At 39.2% G+C, this 19,738-nt stretch overlaps 2 protein-coding genes across 3 annotated transcripts; both read right to left on the reverse strand.

Moving 5' to 3' along the window:
- Positions 1 to 158: 158 nt before the first annotated feature.
- Positions 159 to 9,027, reverse strand: I-2 (phosphoprotein phosphatase inhibitor). Its single transcript, XM_089146182.1, has 5 exons — positions 8,916 to 9,027; positions 2,425 to 2,489; positions 1,131 to 1,243; positions 867 to 1,040; positions 159 to 440 (listed from the first exon to the last, which is right to left on the reverse strand). The coding sequence occupies exons 2-5, from the start codon at positions 2,427 to 2,429 to the stop codon at positions 181 to 183; spliced, it is 552 nt and encodes a 183-aa protein (XP_089002308.1). The 5' UTR covers positions 2,430 to 2,489; positions 8,916 to 9,027; the 3' UTR covers positions 159 to 180.
- A 1,380-nt stretch (positions 9,028 to 10,407) lies between these two features.
- LOC149025962 (KH domain-containing protein At4g18375-like) lies at positions 10,408 to 19,397 on the reverse strand. Of its 2 annotated transcripts, XR_016171800.1 has the most exons (9): positions 19,220 to 19,397; positions 17,899 to 18,547; positions 16,346 to 16,843; positions 15,700 to 15,939; positions 15,350 to 15,610; positions 13,815 to 13,870; positions 13,629 to 13,722; positions 11,674 to 13,195; positions 10,410 to 11,508 (listed from the first exon to the last, which is right to left on the reverse strand). XR_016171800.1 is itself a non-coding variant. In XM_089146184.1 (8 exons), the coding sequence occupies exons 2-8, from the start codon at positions 18,490 to 18,492 to the stop codon at positions 13,064 to 13,066; spliced, it is 1,875 nt and encodes a 624-aa protein (XP_089002310.1). In that variant the 5' UTR covers positions 18,493 to 18,547; positions 19,220 to 19,397; the 3' UTR covers positions 10,408 to 13,063. The 2 variants fall into 2 exon arrangements, 1 of the variants encoding a protein (XP_089002310.1); XM_089146184.1 differs by having other exon boundaries at positions 10,408 to 13,195.
- Positions 19,398 to 19,738: the final 341 nt, after the last annotated feature.

Genomic DNA, 19,738 nt, shown 5'->3' on the forward strand with positions numbered 1-19,738 from the left:
TCAGCAGGGACTCAGAAAACATGGGCCAGGGCGCTCTGTGCCAAAAATGTTGGTTTTCTTTTTCCCCTCAGATGAGCAGCTTTCTTTCTGTTTTGTTTTCCTTCTTTTCTTTTTTTTTCTTGTTTTTGGTTGGGGGTACAGGGGCTGGGAACTCTGTGAAGCTCAGGATAAATTTTTAAGTCAGCTTTTATGATAAGCATCTGAAGCCCCATTGACAGGTGACGGAGATTTTTGGGAAAAAGTCGCATCATCTCCATCAATTTTAATTTCACGTGCACCATTGACTCGTGGAGTCTGTTCCACCCGCTTAGCATCATCATCCTCATCTTCATCTTTTAGAAAAGATCCCTCACGGAGCAGTTCTTTCACCTTACGATATTCATCATAATGTGCTCTTCTGTGCTCCCGAAAACTCATAGTGTTTCTATCTGTTTCAGTGTCTGGAGACAGTCCAAATGCAATAAACAAAAGAAGGTGGTTTAAGAGTAGGCAAATAATGAATAACCAATATGATAATAAAATGCATCATGATCAGTATATTTCTCAAAAACCAATTAAGCAGATTTCCCGTGACAAAGTAGACTTCCAGATTTAGTTTGGACCAGGTGAGTCCTTTAACATACATAAAACTATGAAGTATATTGACGGTACACAATCGGAATTAGACCACAATCACATCTACAAGTACGGCTTGATTGATGAATGAGAAAACATGGCCCTAATCATGAGGAAATAAGACATGGTGGATAATACGAAACCTCTATATTGTTGACAAAGGTAAAAAAGGGACAAGCATAGAAATGGAGATGAAAATCCAAAATGAATAGTGAGATAAGTATAAAGTGTTTTAAGGAGAAGTTGAGAACCTTCATCATCATGTTCCATAGCGTCTAACTCATCCTCAGAAGACGTCCAACCCCCAGAGTGCATAGAGTTATTTTTACTTGATGAAGCTACATCATTCAAGGCAGTCCTTATGGCATCAGCATGCTCAGCATTGTCAAGGCACTCATCAAAATGTCGTACAGGAGACAGGGAACCTGCAGAAATAGAAACCAGTTAAACTTGATTACCATCATTGAATACAATCTTCACAAAATACTCAGACAAAATGAGGTCTATCAACTCACCATCATCTTCAATCATGGGATGGTATGGAGTCTTAGGCTCCGTGATTTTCTGCCTTACAGGCTTATTTTTCTCAATTTCTACCAAGTTAGCCTCATTCCATCTTACACGCCCCCTGATTCCAGAAAAGAATGAGCAAGTCCCTATGTCATTCCTTTGAAATTGAAGCAAAAAATGATGAAAAAAAAAAAAAAAAGGGGACACAATTAGCAAGCAAGATTCTGTATCTGGAATATGTTGAGCAAATATTCAATTTTAGGCAACAAATGTTTACATAAATTAAACTGAAGTAGAAACCCATATTCAGTAACATGGGGGTGGAGAAACAATTCACCCCCCATCCCGGCTCCTCATTCTACTTTCCTTCCACTCACAAATCAATGACTGAACCCATCCCCCCCCCCCCCCCCCAAAAAAAAAAAAAATAAATAAATAAATAAAAATAAAAGCACAACCAAACCTTTTCTTTTCTAAAATCAAAGTTTTCTGGTACTGTGGCTGCTTGAGATCCCAAAAGGGAACCACAATATTTGCCCATGTCACCCTATCTGTATGTGATCATTTTGTCACAGTTGCCTGCCACCTTAAAAGAAGAGCCAAATAAGTGTCATACATGAATGGTACCTACCCCTGATGTAACTACTTTCTTTATCAAGATTCTACCTCACCCAAATTATTTTGAACTAATCCATCTGTAATCATTGGCTGTAGGACCATAGGACTTGATGTTGTTCAGCAAAAATCATCCGCATCTGCCAGGTATGCCCCCTGATTCAAGGCTTTCCTAGTGTTTTTTTAAGAAAGTCAGTGAATGCTGCATTTGAAGGATTTGAGCACATGATGGCGCCACATTAAGGATTGATATGAAGGATCTAATGATACTAGTACAATAATTTCCGAAGAGGCAATTCAATATGGAACATGCATTATCATAGGAAATGCCTTCAGAGTTCAGACATAGCAAATATACTCTGATGATATTCAAACAGAAATTATATGAGTTTAAATAGCAGTAACCAAAGTACTTGTTTATAGCCTATCCATGATAATGAATCACAATGGTACAACAGATCCATAGGTACTCCTGATAGAAAGAGATGAAGCTCCACTGAAGATGATAACAGAGAATCATTTATCAGCTTATTTAGCTACCATCAGCAATCCTTGATGCATCTCAAGAACACAAGGTCCACATTAAGTTGAGCTCCAAATTCATCCAAGGAAAAAGAAGAACTCCAAAAGATAAGTGACAGAGATGCAAAAAGATACAAAATCCTGCTAAGATAGATGAACTACCTCATTTCTCTGGGTGACCGATCTCCTTAAATGAACCAAGCACGGCAGTAAATTAGAAGAGCAACCTGAATTCACAGTGAAACAGTTAAGAACAAGTCCTAAATTCTCTATATCTAATAGAAACACAATAATGCTAAAAACTCACCAGGTGAAAGAAGGGAAGAAAGCAAAAGGGGGGGGGGGGGGGGGGGGAGAGACTGTTGAATAGCATATAAAATCACCTTAATGAATTATGGTTCAGGGGCAATTTAAAAAGGACTGGAATATGCCGGGGGGGGGGGGGGGAGGAGGAGAGAGGGGTGTGATGAAGCCTACCAAGAAGTAATAGGCAAAGACAGGAGAGAGGGAGCTAAAACCCTAAAAACAGCATGCCTGTTCCTCAGCAAAAGGTCTATGGGTGAACAATGAATTTTGAAGCTAACATCTTTAGAGATGGCTTGCCATATCTGAGCCAGGGATCAAGATTTGGTGGTCCTATTGAAGAATGTGCTCCAGTCAAATGCATGAGATACTAGACCCAAAGACCAACTTTCCTATGATGTCACGAACTGAGGAACCTTGGAAGGTAGTACATAGCCAATGCCACTCCAGTTGAAGGATTATGGTTTGGTCAAATTTGCTAAGCTTTTGTCCCTAGAAAATGTCAATAAAATCTAAAGAAAATGATAGAAGTTGGACATCCACCCAATCGCACAAAAGTATAATTCACAGTGCATGCCACTAAATAGAATTATACAGCTCACTGCTTTTATGTTTTCGTTCCTAATAAAAATGTCAAGCGGTTTGGAATTGATATTTAATCTCGTTCCAGAGCCAACTTAAAAAAAACACTGCAATCCTATACTCTAACTGGAACTGCTTGATTTTGGTCCTTGTTCCGTTCCAGAATTCAGATATATTAGGTTCTTACATGATACAAGTTCGGGTTCCTCCACTCATAGTCCATATCTTTAATGTAATACTATGGTAGTGTCATAAGTTTATTTACTACTAGATTCATAAATATACAGTCCATTTGATGCAGCATCTGAGCCCTCCCAGTCCAGGAACAAGTCCAAGACCAAGTGGAGGGCCAATGGAGCTACCTAGTGTTGCTGGCCATTTACTTTGTTTTCAGCGTAATTGCTTTATTTCAGTTTATAATTGCTTTCCTAGTCTACTAGATAGGTCCTGGGCAGGATTTACAATTCTGCCCATGTAAGGAGTATAATTGATATGTACTCTCTTTAAAAACATGTGGTCAATTAGGAGTTTAGGTAATTAGGTCAGTTCTTGTACAAGTCAAATTATAAAAACTAGTAGTGGTTGAGTCCAAGTAGTATAGTAGTTGAGTTCAACTAGTAGATGTCTAGAATAAAAGTCCAATTAGGAAACCCAGCCCCTATGTTGTATAAATACACCACTCCACTTGACAGGGAGAGGCAGTCCTGATTATTGATTAATAAATTTGAGCACTTTATATGTGTTTGAGTATTGGTTCTGGCAACTAGTTAGAGGAATAAAGTAGTATAAGTCTGGTTCTCTCAATAAGTTTGAAGAACCAAAACCTAGGAAGGTTCTAAGTGAAGTCCAGCTCAGATCCTTGGCAATGGCTGTAGTTGACAGCCTTCGACCATCATCTACAACAAAATACCAGCTTCAGCCAGGCTCCATTCAAGGTCCTAAACAGATACTAGTGGAACCCCTCCTTAACCTCCATTCCTTACAGCCCTAAATTTCAGTATAAACCCTTGAAACCTAGTTGAAAACTCTCTTTCCAACCTAAACCTAATTTTGCCACAACTCTCTAACTTGCCCCCTGTTTAACGCCATATTTTAACCATCAATTCATCATCATCCTTCTGACGTTCAATCCCAATTCAGCCTAAACAGACCAGCCAGACCCTAGATCTGGCCATCCTTGCTTTTATCACCCTATTTTTCCTCCAAAATCAAGAAACCCAAAATCATTGACACTTGAAGAGATTATTCTAGGGAATCAAATCTAATTTCCTTTCAAGTTTGGTCCAATTCCTCTTAAGTTTTCATCCCATCTCAACCAAAGACCAAACACACAAAACTTAACCACCACTATCCCATTAGGCAAACCAAGTCCAACCCAGGGAATTAGAAGACATTTGTTAAGAACCACTCATTAGAAAAACCTATACACCCTAATTATAAACCTCGATTTGGGCCTGGGAATACAAGACTGGCCCTAGAGATCCTTAAAACAGCAGCCCTAACACTCAAACCTAACTGAACTTTATTCGATTTGGTTCGTTTTGGCTTATGTGACCAGGTTTGGGCTTTTGGTCTCGGTTCTAATTTGACATCCATATTCCCAAACACACAAAATGAGTGTTAAAATTCTGCCAATAGATTTTGGAAAGAATGTTCCCAAAGAAAAAGCTTGAAGAATTGTTGCAGTTGCATATAAATTTAAACATAATCTAGGGATAACATTATAGGAAGAGAAGAGGACCTAGAACCTGCTCGTGAGAAAGCCTTTGGCACCGGGTTCACCTTTTTTTAAAAGGAACTAGAATCAATCTAAAACCCAAAAGAGATCAGGAACAGCATATGGAATGCTTTCTACATAATATTGAACAAGTACAAAAATGCTACTATAACAGGGCATAGTAAGTAGGTATTTGCTAAAGCATCAACCATATTAATTAAATGTACAAACATTAACAAAGCCAACTTTTTAGAAGGATAACAGTGGAAATTGTCCAACACAAACTGATACAAACCAGTTCGGCCAAAAAGATAGTCAATAATGACTCCTTTAACCAAGCACGAGGATCGAACAGTGTTTTTTAACCCGAACTAATAAAACAATAATTGTTTGTGAAAATGTATTTCTTTCTTTCCATTTTTTAATGAAGTCAAATGTCTCTTCAAATCAGTTCCATCCAAGAACTACAACAAATTTGAAAAGAAGACAAAACTGTCAAGATAACAGTAGGTAATTTTTGGATCTGCAGATTGGCTGCTATTTCTTAATGGTTGTTGTTTAAAATAAAATGCCATTGTAGTTGTGCAGAGATGAGTCAAGGAAAAATATAATATTTCCCATCCCACCTCACCTTTGAAGTTGTCTTCCCTGAAGGCTTCCTTCCCAAACTGCAAAGGAACTCCAAGGCCCAAAGTGACATAGGACCTATTTTTTGCTCCGGGAGCGCAGCCCCCACACCCCTACCGGAGCAGCCTCCTAGGACCCCTGCTTGCTCACTAGGGAGCGGGACCCGTGCCCATCAGCAATAAAATGTAAAGATATCCAACATCAATAATCAATAAATCGGTAAATGCCTAGGCGGACGCTTTGACAACCATGGTTTGATGAAATGAACTTATGTTTATGTTCTTTTTTTGAATAATTTTTCATAATTATGATTCATGAATGCTTTTTTTTTGGATTAATGTGACTACTGAATATTTGTTTAGCTTATTATAAAAAGTAGTTGTATTAAAAATTAGTTTAAGAGTAGTTGTATTGAAAAGTAGTTTAAAAGTAATTTTATTGAAAATCTTTAACCCAACCGCTTTGGTCGCCTGACTGCCACCTAGGCGCCTATTTTGTCGCCTAATCACTTAGGCAGAACTCTATCCCTTTAGTCGCCTTGCCACCTTGACAACCATGTTCCCAAAATATAGAAATATGACAATCGCCCAGGTCGTTCATATATTATTGAAAAGCATCCTGCCGAAAGAGGAAGTAGCTATTTTATGACTCCCATCCAGTACAGAGGTTCACAAACAAACTAGACCCAACCCACTGTCGATCAAAGCAAAGAAAGAAATGCAATGGCTTTGCTCTATGTAGCATGTGAATACCACCCAGAAATTCTTTCCCTTTGGGGGGGGGTGATTTTGTAATGTTCAAGTGACTTTTGTAGAAATTCAAAAGCCAAAAGATTATCATTATCAAACTAATTAATAGTGTTGACACTATAAATATTGAGAAGCAACTGTACAGGACAAACTGATGTAGTCCTGAATTGAAAGCAAAGCAACTAGGAGCAAGTTAACCATACTTTAAAGAACATGCAGGTTTGCATGGGCCACTACGAGTTTTATGGTCAAAATTGGGATTTCAAGGATACTTAGAAAATTTTAGTACTGAGATGGTTGGATGCATCTATGAAGATTTTCAACATTTCCCACTTCTTAATTTGGGTTCTAGGAGGAAATGGCTTGGTATGGATTTTGAGATAATGTTGGGGGATGGGTGGGATGTTGCTAGCTGAATATTGGTTAGTTTTTCAAGAAATTTTGGAGACGCAAGAATTTATCAGGTTTTGATGATTTGGAAGATTAGGAGAAGAATTAATATCGGGGATGGAACAAACTTAATTTAGGGTAAGGTTTCCCTGCCGCAGTTCTGTTGGGCAGAGAATCATGAATAAGATGAATCCTGAACTAGAACGAACTAGAGGGGGGGGGAGAATCTTCAAACTAGTCGAAGGAATGCTTTGATTTGGACCTTCTAAGCTCCTTATAATCAAGGACTTGATTGGATACACACACCAATCCTACAAAACAAACCTCACAAGCTTCCCACCCTCAAGAAGTCGATTAGATACACACACTGATATCACCAAAGCTAGATCACTCTCTAGACTTCATCTCTGATGGAGAACAAAGGCGGAAAAAGCTTTATTGTTAATCAATCTTGTTCAATTCTTGCCCCCATTACAGCCTAATATGCAAAGACCAAAAAAAGGGCATCCTCAATAAGAGGAAAGGCCTAACCAAATACTTGACTTATAAGGTAACTGAAACTTACTACGAAAGTGAAAAATAGGACTGGATTCATGGAATCCTAATTCAATCCCACTAAAGCACTTACCAACAATTACTTGCAATACATTGAACCACACGGAACCGTTTCAATTGAACTACATACTTTAGACTAATAGATGTCGGTTATCACAGGGAAAACCCATGGGATAAAAAAGGCCCAATATCTATATGACCCACTCCTAAGAAAGAAGACAAATTTGGCGATGGCTCTGCATCACAAATTTCACTCAATAATGAAATAACCTGAGAAAGTATTAAAAAAACACTTTTTTTTTCCTGAAATTAGAAGAGAACAGAGATATATTCCAGTGCAATGAGGGCATATCTGCGCTCCAAAAATCCAAAATAAGAGTCAAGAAGCTATTTGTTTAGAAACTTTTGAGTGAAAACAACAACCTGGGATCAGTTCGACAGCAGAAGCAGGTCAATAATAAGACAGAAAACAACAATAACAACTAAATCTCATAGTTACAACTGGCTCTGCAAACCAAAGCAAAGAAGAGGGTTAAACTACAAGGCGATATCAATTAAGCAAGCAAGGTGTCCAAGGTGCTGAGGTCAACCCAAGGGTCTTGACACCAACGCACTGCCTAGGAACACCAATTACGTGCGCAAGGCAAGGCATCCAAAGTGCTGAGGTTGACCAAAGGGCCTGATGCCAAGGTGTTGCACAACTACGTTCATGGTCTATTCCTGAATAATTATCAGTCTGCAATATAAAATCCAAAATCAGCCCACAAATACTGATCCAATTTTTTCTTTTTTTCTAAGTGATTGTCCTAATCTTATCCTACCCCTGCAAAGGAAAAGGATAAATAATATTAGGAAATGAAGTACTGGAGGTAAAATAGACTCCATCAGAATATGGCTAGATTTGAACCACAAACCGATGTCCCCTTTTTCTAAAGCTAAGTAACTAACTGCAGTCAACCACCAAACATTTCATATTGGTAGCAAGAATTTCTTGCTTCAGTGGGCAGTAACATTTTCTACCTTAACAGCTCCTCTTCCAAAGAGAGGATAGAAGCATTTGACTGCAAATATAGATGCTAAAGTGCCACCTAGGCATCCAGGTTCTCCTAGGCGCCCAGGGTTGCCTTGGTCTCCTCGCCTTACCCAGTAGTAACCCCATAGGACGCCTTGACGCCTAGCTGCTGAGACAATTAATGCTTGCTCTTCATTATGTTGTAAAACTAATATCAGAAATGCTTTTGATTTTCATTTTATTGGGTTTTAGATGAAACGACTTCCAAATAAGCCAATCAGGAACCCTATAAAAAAAATAGCATAACAGAAGTAATTTATCAAGATATTTTTGATGCCCAGACCCAAAAGAATATCATTATAACAGCGGCGACTAATCAGGTAAGGGAGTCACTAATATAACACCTAATTATTATAATTTTGAGTATGGTCAACACCCGATCAGAAAGAATCAAAGCACAGAGCAATTGATAGACATTCTATTAATGTCCTTTCACAGCAATTCGGTGAATATGGGGAGATTAGAAATCGAAAATAAACAAAACATGGAAGAGCACATAGTAAAATCACATCTGATCTCCCATATTATATAACAGGTTTGAATCGAGTGGAAGCGAAAACTTCTTTTAACAGCCACAATGATGCCCTAAAACAGTTCCAGCAATGAACACGAAGAATAAAATAATCGAGCCGATAAAGAAAGGGCGAGAAAGAGATACCGCAGGTGGTAAGCCGCGAAAAATGAAAGCTTTGGAGGTATCGACGATTCTCCAGAGGTCGAGATGCCCGGCAGAAAAAGAGAAGCAGCGCGAGCGAGAGGAAGGAAAGGTTAACTCGTTCCCGATATTTAAAGGTGATAATTGGGATTTTTATTTGCGGCAGCAGCTGCCTGCTGCTGCCGATGGCTAGGATTAAGCCACGTAAGCAAAATGAGATCAGACGGTTGAAAACGGAAAGCACTCCATCAAAACTTTCGCCAAAAACGCTATTCTTCGCGCACTTCAATTTTTGAAACTCTTTCAAGCCGCTCCCGACGCCGGTATCGGAAAATGAGATTCTGACGAGCGGAGAATCCGAGTCGTCAAGAAGGGTCGAAGAGAAAGATGGGTTTGCCTTGGCGTGTCAATATCTGTCTTCACGAAGCGGCTTCTTCCACTTCTCCATTTGCGTTTCAACAGGAGAAATTTATAAGAAGACATCGAGAGCAAACAAAGAAGAAATGATGAAAACAAAGCAAGCCACGACAGACAGAAGGTATTGAGCTTGCTTCTCTCTCTTGTCTGCTGCGGTAGAGCCAAAAGCTGCAACAGAAATCAAAACCGAGAGAGAGAATAACGAAATTGAAAGCGAACAGAGAATGTTATTCTCTGAAATGTGAATGCGAAGGAGACAGAGTAATTGATGAGTCTTCGAAGACATATCTTCTTTTGCCGGTATAGAGAGAGAGAAGCGTAATTGAGAGCTTAAAGCCACGTTTGAAGTTGAAGAGACGAAATGAGGAAGAAAAGAAAAGCCACGCTTGAAGTTGAAGGGATGTGTTTTGTAAATTTGAAAACCTTTAAACTTTTAAATGTAAAAATCAAGTTTTGCTTTTACAGTTTTATCTCTTTTGTTTACGTAGCTTAATCCTAGCCACCGCAAATAAAAATCCAGATCCTTGACCAAAAAAAAAAAAAAAAAAATCCAGATAATTGCGACAGCAGTATCGCAGTTTGATGGGAGTGGGACCCTAAACACGTGGACTGCCAGCATGGCAGCAGAGAACTAAGGGCCTTGCTAATGCGTATTGTCAAACAAATCAATTTTGTTCGACGGATCAAATCTTGGCCGTCGATATTCAATGGTTGAGATCGAAATCTCGACGACAATTTCAAATCTGATGATCCAAAATTCAACTTAATAGCCCTGCACATTCGACTGAAACAAGATTCATAAACTAAGGAGCATTTTCGCAGGGGAGATTTCTTCACCATGAACTAGGGGAAGCACTTTATAAAGTTTATCGAAGAAGGTTTTTAAAATTTCTAAATCTTATCATAACCTTTGTAACTCATAAATAAGTGTCCTCAATTAAAAAACAAAAGGCAAAAGCGATTTTTAGGGATTGAGTTCTTTATTCCTACCCAGAAAAGAAGGAAAAAGAAAAAAGAGTTCCTCATTCAATTTTTTTTTATTATTATTATTATTTGCTTTCTAAGTAAACGATGATGTCTCTACCTAATGGGGTTGGCGTGCGGACTATTATTATTACTATGTTAAAATGGTAAATTTACAATAACATAATTATAGGCTGGATACCACTGTTATGTGATGCACCTCAAATGGCTTACAATAATTTCCCATCTTGAAAATCAAGAATCTGAGCAAGCGGAACATAACATGCCAACTTTCATTTCAGTCGCACTCGTTCCATGTCATGCAGTACACACATTAAGTAAATGGGCCAAGGCCCATAATACCTAGGGTTAGTCGAATACAATTTTAGGGATCATAATGCATACAGCGAGAAAGGTTCATATCACTGCAAGGTATAGAGGAAGCAAGGACAGGAAAATCATTTGTATGCCGCAAGATTCACTCCAGATTTCTACCCATTTCTCTATTGATTTATCACTGATGCATAAACAGAGTCCCAAGTTTGTTTGCCATTAGTACGCTAACCTTCATTTTTCATATTCTCTATAGAGAGTTCTTGTGAACAAGAGCTTCCTTCCGGAAGAGCATTTTCCTCCCCTAACAGATCCTCTTGAAAACACACATGAGAGATCTCCAATTCAATCACTGGTCTTACGGCAAGAAAACCAATCTCACAGCAACAACTTCACACCACAAACCAACTGCAAACACCCAAGAATAAGTTGATACCAAGAGACGCTCATCAACTCTTCGAATAATTCCCAAACCTCAAAACATTTTAGCCTGAACAGCCAGCGAATTGAAACAAAAGGAACCACAACCATCACCGAAAAGTGATCTATATCGATTTGATGCCATTTGCCCATGCAAATGTCGGCTGTAGAAATTTCTTGGCGTGCCTTACCTGCCACTCAAATAACTTCGTTCGACTACCAAGACAAATTCCTGAAGATCAACTTGTTCATAAATAGGATTGAAATGGAGATGTCCTTATACCAGGGCCATCTTTCTTAAACAATGTGACAAGGTAGTTGTTTGGTGACCCTGATCCTCACCAACCAGCATACAACCCAACTTCCTCCAGCCGTTGGATTCAGAAGAGATTTTTTTTCTTTCTTTTCCTTTGTTTCCTATTTTCCCCCCAAGCGGCTGGTCACCATATCACCTCCAGATAACCTTTCAGGCATCATAAAAGAATCGCATTGCAGTACAATAGCAAGGTTTTAGATAATCAGCATACAACAGGAACACAGCAGACCAGACAGAAAAAGAAACACCATATGAGTTCCCACTTGTTTAATGCCCATCAAATTTAGAATTGAACCAGACTACGTGTAATACCTGCTCTTAACTCTCAAAATGCAACAGTGATCAGCAAGTAATTGAAGCTCCGTCACTGTTTCCTTTACAAATGATCATGTAACAAAAGAAGGGTGTATTGCCCACTCCTCGGAACTCCCTCAACCCCTAAGCGCGGATGTATGCATTATACAATTTTAAGCTACACTCAAATTCCATAACCGCAAAAAAGAATGAATGAATGGAGAAGCTACCTATTAGGGCATGAAAAAGGAATCATAGCATACCAATCTGTTTTTAAATTAGGATTTATTTGTCAATCAATCTGGAAGCAACTGGTTCAGTAAAGAGAAAAAAGTGTATGGTAAGATGAGGTGGAAAACAGAAACAAGTGATCATCAATTCTAGTTCAGATATCAAAGAGAGAGAGGAAAAAAAGGTGCCATGGAAGACAGTGAATGTGATAGCAAATTAGGAGAAGCAGCTGACAAAAATTAGTTATAATAGTACATACAATGAGGAAGAGAATTGCAGAATTCAATCTACAAGTGAAGATGCATAGAAGGCTGCTACCCAACAACAACAAAAACAGCCCAAAAAAACAAAAAAGAAAAAAAAGGAGGAGAAGAACATGCATAGAAGGCAATGTACTAGTATGGGTGGGTAACATTGGTAAGAGTCTATTTAATAATCTGCAGAATAAATGACATTTGAATTCTAGGCCATGAAACTCCACTATCCAAAACCAATTGGGATTTCTTCCCAACCAAGGTCAGAGACAAGTCCATACGCAGAACCAAAGAAGGAAGGAATTCAATATTTCTCAGTTGGTATCAGTATCGGCAATAACATGGATCTCTGGGCTAAAACTGAGCTGTACATTCCTCAGTCATGAGGAGAAAATCAAGAAAAAACCAAGCATAGCAACCAAACCACAGCCAATTGCCCTGTACATCATTGATTAACAATGATCCTATACACAAAAAGCTGAAGGCAAGGATTGAATGATAAGTAAAGCATACAATTTATTATTGAGTCACAGTGAACCAAGTTATGGTCATAAAGAGAATAATACTGGAGTGAACATCGCTATAAAGAGCACAGTAGCACAATGGAACTAAGAAGGGTCTATGCTAGTCAAAGGCATGACAAATTACCAAAACAGGAAAGAAAGATCCTATTTTTAGTTCTAAGATAACAGGACACAGAAAAGATTGAGCAACTTGGACAAAAACCCAGCTCCCGAAAGCCAAATGTGAATCTGCCAATAAATCTTAAGTAGGCTCTTTTATGAAGGGAATAGGAGTTCCAGTTGAAGAAGCCTAGGAACACTGAATTCTTCCAGAGCAACACATAAAGGAAACACGGAGAGGAATCGCCTAGCCGTATCTATATTAGGATTCACCTTCGAATACCACAGTAATCCACAACCTCATGTGGACATTATGAATGCCTGAATTAAGTTTTCAGCAGAACGCTTCTGATCGGGTGAACCAGATATCTGGGCAACTTTGTCACCACGGGATGACTTTGAGTCAACAACCTCTATCAATGCTCCTGAGATCTGGCAAACAAACAGTAAAATATAATGAAGGGGGAGAAAGGAAATACTATTTAACCAAGCAGGCTTCATGGTAATAAACAAAAAAAGGTCTTAAAGATCAAGGCAATCAACTAAATCACTAAATAGTAAATAGATCAGTGCATAACTTATTGAAGCATCAGATAGTTGTAAAATCATATGAAATCATCAAAATGAGAATTATGTCAGTTCCTGATAGCATTCACAATGATAATTATGGAAATTTGAAACTTTTAACACAAACCACAGTGGGCAAAAGGGTCCATTGAAAGCAAACTCTACCCATCATAATGATCAAGTTTCAACCCGAATCAGGAATTATTATAGAACCATGTATTATGGTGAAGAGTTGTTGTGTGTTGTGTTGGAGGCGGGGGGAGGGTACCAATTCAAGATGCATAGAAAAAAGACACACCTTCCGAATGTTAGCAATGTTGGCCCCACCTTTACCGATCACTTTACCCACTGCATTGGCAGGTATCACCATCTCAACAGTTGAAGGTGGCAATCTACAACAAGGATTTGTAAAAGACAAAAGGTCAAACACACACGCAATGAAACCAACTCTGCAAATAGAAGATGTGTGTTTAAAAATACACACCCTCCATATGGCTTTGATGAGTATGAAGAAAAGGAACCATAGCCGTTCTCTCCCACCTTCAAAAAAAAGTTCACATTAGCTTAGATGCATAACACAAATAGTTCAGAACAATACACATAACATTAAATCTGTAAATCTGTATTAGTTATTTGAGAGTATTAGAAGGTACCACAAGCAGTATGCATTTCCCTTGAACATGGCCATGTATAAGTTTATTTGACATGTAAAAGAAACAACTAAAATAAAAGAGTACATAAACTGAATTCTGGCAGGTACTAAAATTAACAACCCATGTTTGGTGATCATTACAATCCAATAATTTTTTCAGCTCCAGTGGAAAACAGGGTAGGTCTTGCCATATGATAGATGGGAATTATCCGATACCCATGCATTGGAAGACCCAAATATAAGAACATAATCCTGGGTTCTAACTCAGCACCTCGACAGGCATAAATTTAGTAAATTCAAATATTTATTTATCAGAAGACAACAATCTAGGTCTTCATATTTAACATCAAATAAGCAAGCAATTTTTCCCTATGAGTCTGTTGATTTGATGCAAATGAAATGGGAGATGTAAAACACAAAAACATGAAACTATGTTCCAACCCTACACCTTCAAACATAGATGTAGTTAATCCACAAGTAGGAAAGTAGAGTCTATCAAAAAACAAGGATCATGTGATGCTATTGACATTCCAGGATTCAAAAGACACAACAGTGCTAGGGACCAAAATCAAAAAGAGTATGTACCAATCAGAGGAGAATAATTATGCCACAAACCAAAAAGATTACCTGAAATAAGGGCACTGGCACACAACTAACATGACACATAAAGTTGATTAACTCCCATTGTTATTACCAAGATCATTCTTTACATGATAGCAAACAAATTTCACAAAACCCCAAAACACAAATTTTGGGTATTCATAATGCTAAGGCAGAGTAAGATCGCCCCCCCCCCCCCCCCCCCCAAAAAAAAAAACAACAACAAAAAAGAAGAAGATATAAACCAAAAGAAAATGTCTAAAGCCACCCAATCACCCCAATCTGTTATTAGCTTAAGCAACAACTTGAGCAGATTATCAGATGCATCTTGGGATGGCTGGTCACCACATGCCCTAGGTGTTTTGATTAACCTAAGCTTACAAAGTTATTAAATTATGTGTAAATTAAGATAATATAGAAATTTTCATGACAGCTGCATTCACATTCACCACATGACACTTTTCATGTTGACAGCACTAGGATACATCTGATAAATCTATATACCCCTCGAAACTCCCATAGTCGCCTCATTTTTAAGCCCAAACTACCACATGGCAATAAATTGTGACCATGCAACTCACCAAAACAAATGTAACAGGCAGGTTCAGAAACCTGAGTTCAAGCAAAGCTAAGCATGAGCAATAGGTCCATAATAAATCCACCTCCCCAATGAAAAAGACTAGAAGTGTGAAATGTGTACATGATCGTGATACTTGTATTATGCCCAAAAAAATGATGAGAAACTGCATGTAAGTGATGCAACATACCGGGAATGATCCAAATCCGTAAAGGCTGTTTGAAGACAGAATACCCAAGCCACTTCCACCATCAGCCCTTTGATCATAGCCCAATGAAGCAACAGTGGGAACACTGGGCAAGGCTGAAGGCATTGAAAGACCACCACCGGAATAAAAGGAATCTACAACAGGAGGGTTCTGACTGCTGTCTTTATCTTTCAACGCATCATCCCGGAGCCTCAAAACGATCTGAATGAGCGCATCTCTCACACTACTAACCTGTCCAACCACCTAAAAGAGCAACAGCAAAACTAAGAACTGAACATCACTAAGCCACTACATTGTTGGTCTTAATACAAAAGAAAAGTATAGATACAGACCTCAACAAGCTCATCATTGTCATTAGCACATTTAGGCTTCTCACTTTTTGATATACGGACATCTGCTTTAGTTCTCTTGCGTATTTCATTTATAATTGAACCACTTTTTCCAATAATACACCCAATAATTTTAGACGGAACAAGGGAACGGATACGAACAGTGTCATCATCATCGTCATTTATCTTTTCTTGTAGCAGTAGAACAGCTTCAACAGCCACTGATTTCACATCATCTGCCGACTGCCACAAATTGATGATAGTTTTCGTCAATATCTAAATACTAAATAGAACATTAGGAAAAAGGGGGGAGGGGATTGCATGAAATTGGAATGAGTTCTTGGGAAGCATTCTGATAATGATCCCATTCATGTCAAGAAAGTTCATATTGGATCCATTAGAAATAATAAAAAGCTACTAGATTAGTACCCCCCCCCCCCCCCGGAAATCAAAAGACTATGACGAACAATAATATAATCATGAACATTCCGTTAAACTTATAAAATAATTAAAAGGGGCATCCCAGTGCATGAGGATCCCACAAAATGCAACTGCTCCGGGAGGGAAAATTGTACACAGCCTAAACCACATGCTTTGCACGAGAGGCTCCCAACAGGAAATAAAAAAGGAAAAGGTAAGAAAGATTTACCTCTTTTGATGTGATAGTGATGAGGCACTCATCACGATCAGCCTTTTTGTCATCAACTTCAATACGAGCACCACTCGCCTGCCTCACACTTTTAATAGAGCTTCCTCCCTTGCCAATAACACGGCCTATCTTGTCAAAAGGACACAACAATCTTACTGTTAACTCCTCAGATCGAGATGGAGCTCCAAAACCAGAAACCATGGGAAGGGAACTGGAATACATTGGCCATGCATTCCCTGGGTCTCCATATCCAGGGAGATCAGGCATATGAGGTGTAGACCCAAGGACCGGGGGAACTGATCTAGGAGTAACCATAGAATCAGCACTTGGAAAAAATCCTGCAGCAGGATAAATAGGGACATCTGAGGGGATAATGATACTAGGAGGTGCTTCGGAGACAGATGCCTCAAGAGAAATATCTTCTCTGGGAGTAAACTTGTATAGGATAGAAGATATGGCATACAGTGCCTTCTTTACTGCTTCAGCCTCACCCGTTATCTGCTCACAAAGTAACAACTCATTAGAAAAGAAGAGGCTGAAATTAAACAGTAACCAATATAAATTACAACGTTCAGTGTCAATTATGTAAAGAACCAAAGTCATTCTCTAGAGCATATTATCAGCCAACTCCAATGTCACTTGAAGCTAAGGAACTTAAGAAGCAAAATAGAGGACAGAGAAATCCAACCACATAAATCCACTTGCACTCTAACAAATGATACCATTTGCAAGGGGAAGCCATACAGGTCTAGGCAAAGTCCACATCTACCATAAGGACACATTAGAACATGTGATGCAATAGACATAAACTCAGGCAATTAGACCAAAAAATAAAACTTCTAGTAGAAATTACTGTGAAATTAAGGCCCTGCCTGTAATACATAATGAACCAAACTCATTCTCTAGAGCACAAACCAGCCAACTCTAACATCTCTTGCCGTTCAAGGAGTTAACAAGCGTTTAACCAAGAGATCAGCAAAGTCTGGCAATATAAATCCGCTTTCCCGTTAAGGTCAAGGGTAAGTTTTAGCACACCAGACTCAAAAAATTAAAAGAATTTAACTAACAACAAAGAAAACCACAAATATCTGATAAGAATTATACCAGTCAACAAAAAACACTTAAAACAAAGAATTATGATACAAGATAATAAGTACAAGGAGCATAAATAATAGATCAATAGTATGATAAGTTAACAACAAAAACTGTACAGTAGATAAAACCCCAAATAATTGGAAAAACTCAGAGCCAATTTAACTAGGTATTTTTGGGTTGGGGAGGGCAGGGACAAGGGAAGCTTATGTCTCTAGTTCATAAAACAGTCATATATAGGTTAAGCTTGATCTGGCAATTACACGTCTCTCTCTATCTATAGGCACATAATGGATTACAAACTATCTATAAGCTTGATCTGGCAATTACAAAGATCTTCATTGAAATAGCTAATGCTTAAAAAATGACTGAGGTTTAGCAGAATAGTTTCCTGCAACAAATTTACACAAAGAATCTTTCAATTTCAACAATCTGCTCAAAATTTTAATAGGGTTGCTTACCAGAACAAAGTTGTCGAAGTCCATAGCACATGAATGAGTGGGATCACTCGTGTCCTTTGGATTAACTTTTATGTTTGCCTTTGTCTTACTTCTTAACTTCTTGATAGTTGCTCCAGACTTACCGATGATATTCGCTGCTTGGCTGGTAGGGACAAGAAGGTGTGCTTCCTCCTTATCTTTTCGTTTCTTGTCAGAATCTCCAACTGCACCCATTGCATTAGCAATGGCTGCATGCACTTTGAAGAGAGCATCCTGGGCAGGACAGAGAGGCTCCATATCATCGTCTTCATCGTCAACCTCCACGTCGTTCTTGTCCTTAACATAGCAGTATATTGTGATAACCCTGTCCTTAGCTCCAGGAAAAGGGTCCACCACCTTAACCTTTGCCCTTGTCTCCTGTCTAATTGAATTTATAACTTTCCCGCTCTTACCAATCACGCTCCCAATAACGCTGTCAGGGCAGAGGACGCGATATACAATCAACTCACCATCCCCTGAATCGTCTTTGTTGGTAGACCGTTTCTTCTGGTTTTTATTTTCTCCATCATTATCCCTATCCCTCTGTGAACGGTATCGTTTTCCAGTCTCACCCATGCTTGGCAATGGGCAATGGATATGTGACCACAAAAGATGCTATCGGGTGCAAAACCTAAAGCAACAAAAAGTGTTTGAAAAAAGAAAAATTCAATGAGAACCCAGATAACACTTTTCACCAATACACCCAAAATAACACAGCTCGAGGGAGGAAACGCTGGCATCACCAGAGCGAGGGGCAAGGGCTGGATGGCCCAAAGGCCGGGGCAAACCAAAGCAACAAAAGTGTTGAAAAAGAAATCTGGCCCAGTCCCCCAACACCCAAATAACACAGCTCGAGGGCAGGAAAACGCAAATGGCATAAAAAGAGAGAGGGAGAGAAGGGGTAAAAGTATGAGAGTACACAAACCCAATTCAGTGTAACAGCATAGATCCCAAGTTCCTAACCAATAACGTGATTTTACCCAACAAAACATTCAGATATGCAACACAAGAAGATAAATTCGACTCAAGAACCACAAAAACATGCGGAATTGGGTAAGGGTAAAATGCCCAAAAAGGGACGGGTTAGGAAGAGAAGGATGAAGAGGAGGCCGCATCAGAAATATAAATAAATGGACACACCAAAAAGCTGGAAACAAATTCGGGGAAACGTGAAAATGTGAAATACTGGCAGGATAAATTCCTGCGTGAGCAAACCCTAACGCCAGATATGAGATTACAGAAACACAAGTAAACGAAGTACTCGAAAAGTTTAGACAAAACAAAACCCTATCAGGAACAGTACCTGAGATGATGGCAACGAGCAAAACCCCAAACCCTACGAAGGAATGCTCCGAGGAGAGTCGCTGAGGCCGCTGCTGAGCTTGTATGTTTTGACTTCAATAAAACACCAGTGAGAGGGACTTTGGAACGGAGGTGTGTATCTAGGGTTCAAATTTTGCCCCGGTTCGTACGATGTGATGTAGAAGGGAACCGACACTATGGGATCGTCGAAGCACAATACCTCCTTAATTAAGCAACCGATCACCGGCCATCACCGCATGGGCTACAAAAATGGGTAATGATCCTGATGGTTGGGCTCGGGCTTGCTTAAATAATGGGCTTTTTCGGCTTTTAAGGTAAAAGGGCTCACTGGACCGGAATGCAAAAGCTTCTCTATTCGCGGGCGGCGACGCGAACCGAGCGCGCGCGCGAAGGCGGTAAACCGAAAATAAACCAAGAATATGTGGTTTTCTCTTTTGGGTGAAAAAAGTGGGTTAACGCGGCCCCAATCGGGAAAACACTCGGTGCCTGCGGCCGGCGG

This window comes from Hakea prostrata, chromosome 2, assembly GCF_041222555.1.
Source record: "Hakea prostrata isolate BN-2017 chromosome 2, UWA_Hpros_2, whole genome shotgun sequence".
In the NCBI taxonomy this organism is placed as follows: domain Eukaryota; kingdom Viridiplantae; phylum Streptophyta; class Magnoliopsida; order Proteales; family Proteaceae; genus Hakea; species Hakea prostrata.

Bases quoted from the DNA above. Each gene is read 5' to 3' on its own strand.
- I-2 (XM_089146182.1), bottom strand. The intron at 1,041-1,130 runs GTGAGTTGATAG...CTATTTCTGCAG, and splicing joins TCCCATGATTGAAGATGATG to GTTCCCTGTCTCCTGTACGA. The intron at 441-866 runs GTTCTCAACTTC...GACTGTCTCCAG, and splicing joins TATGGAACATGATGATGAAG to ACACTGAAACAGATAGAAAC.
- LOC149025962 (XM_089146184.1), bottom strand. From the start codon at position 18,492: ATGGGTGAGACTGGAAAACGATACCGTTCACAGAGGGATAGGGATAAT. The intron at 15,940-16,345 runs GTAAATCTTTCT...AATTTGTGGCAG, and splicing joins TCACTATCACATCAAAAGAG to TCGGCAGATGATGTGAAATC. The intron at 13,723-13,814 runs GTGTGTATTTTT...TCCTTGTTGTAG, and splicing joins TCATCAAAGCCATATGGAGG to ATTGCCACCTTCAACTGTTG.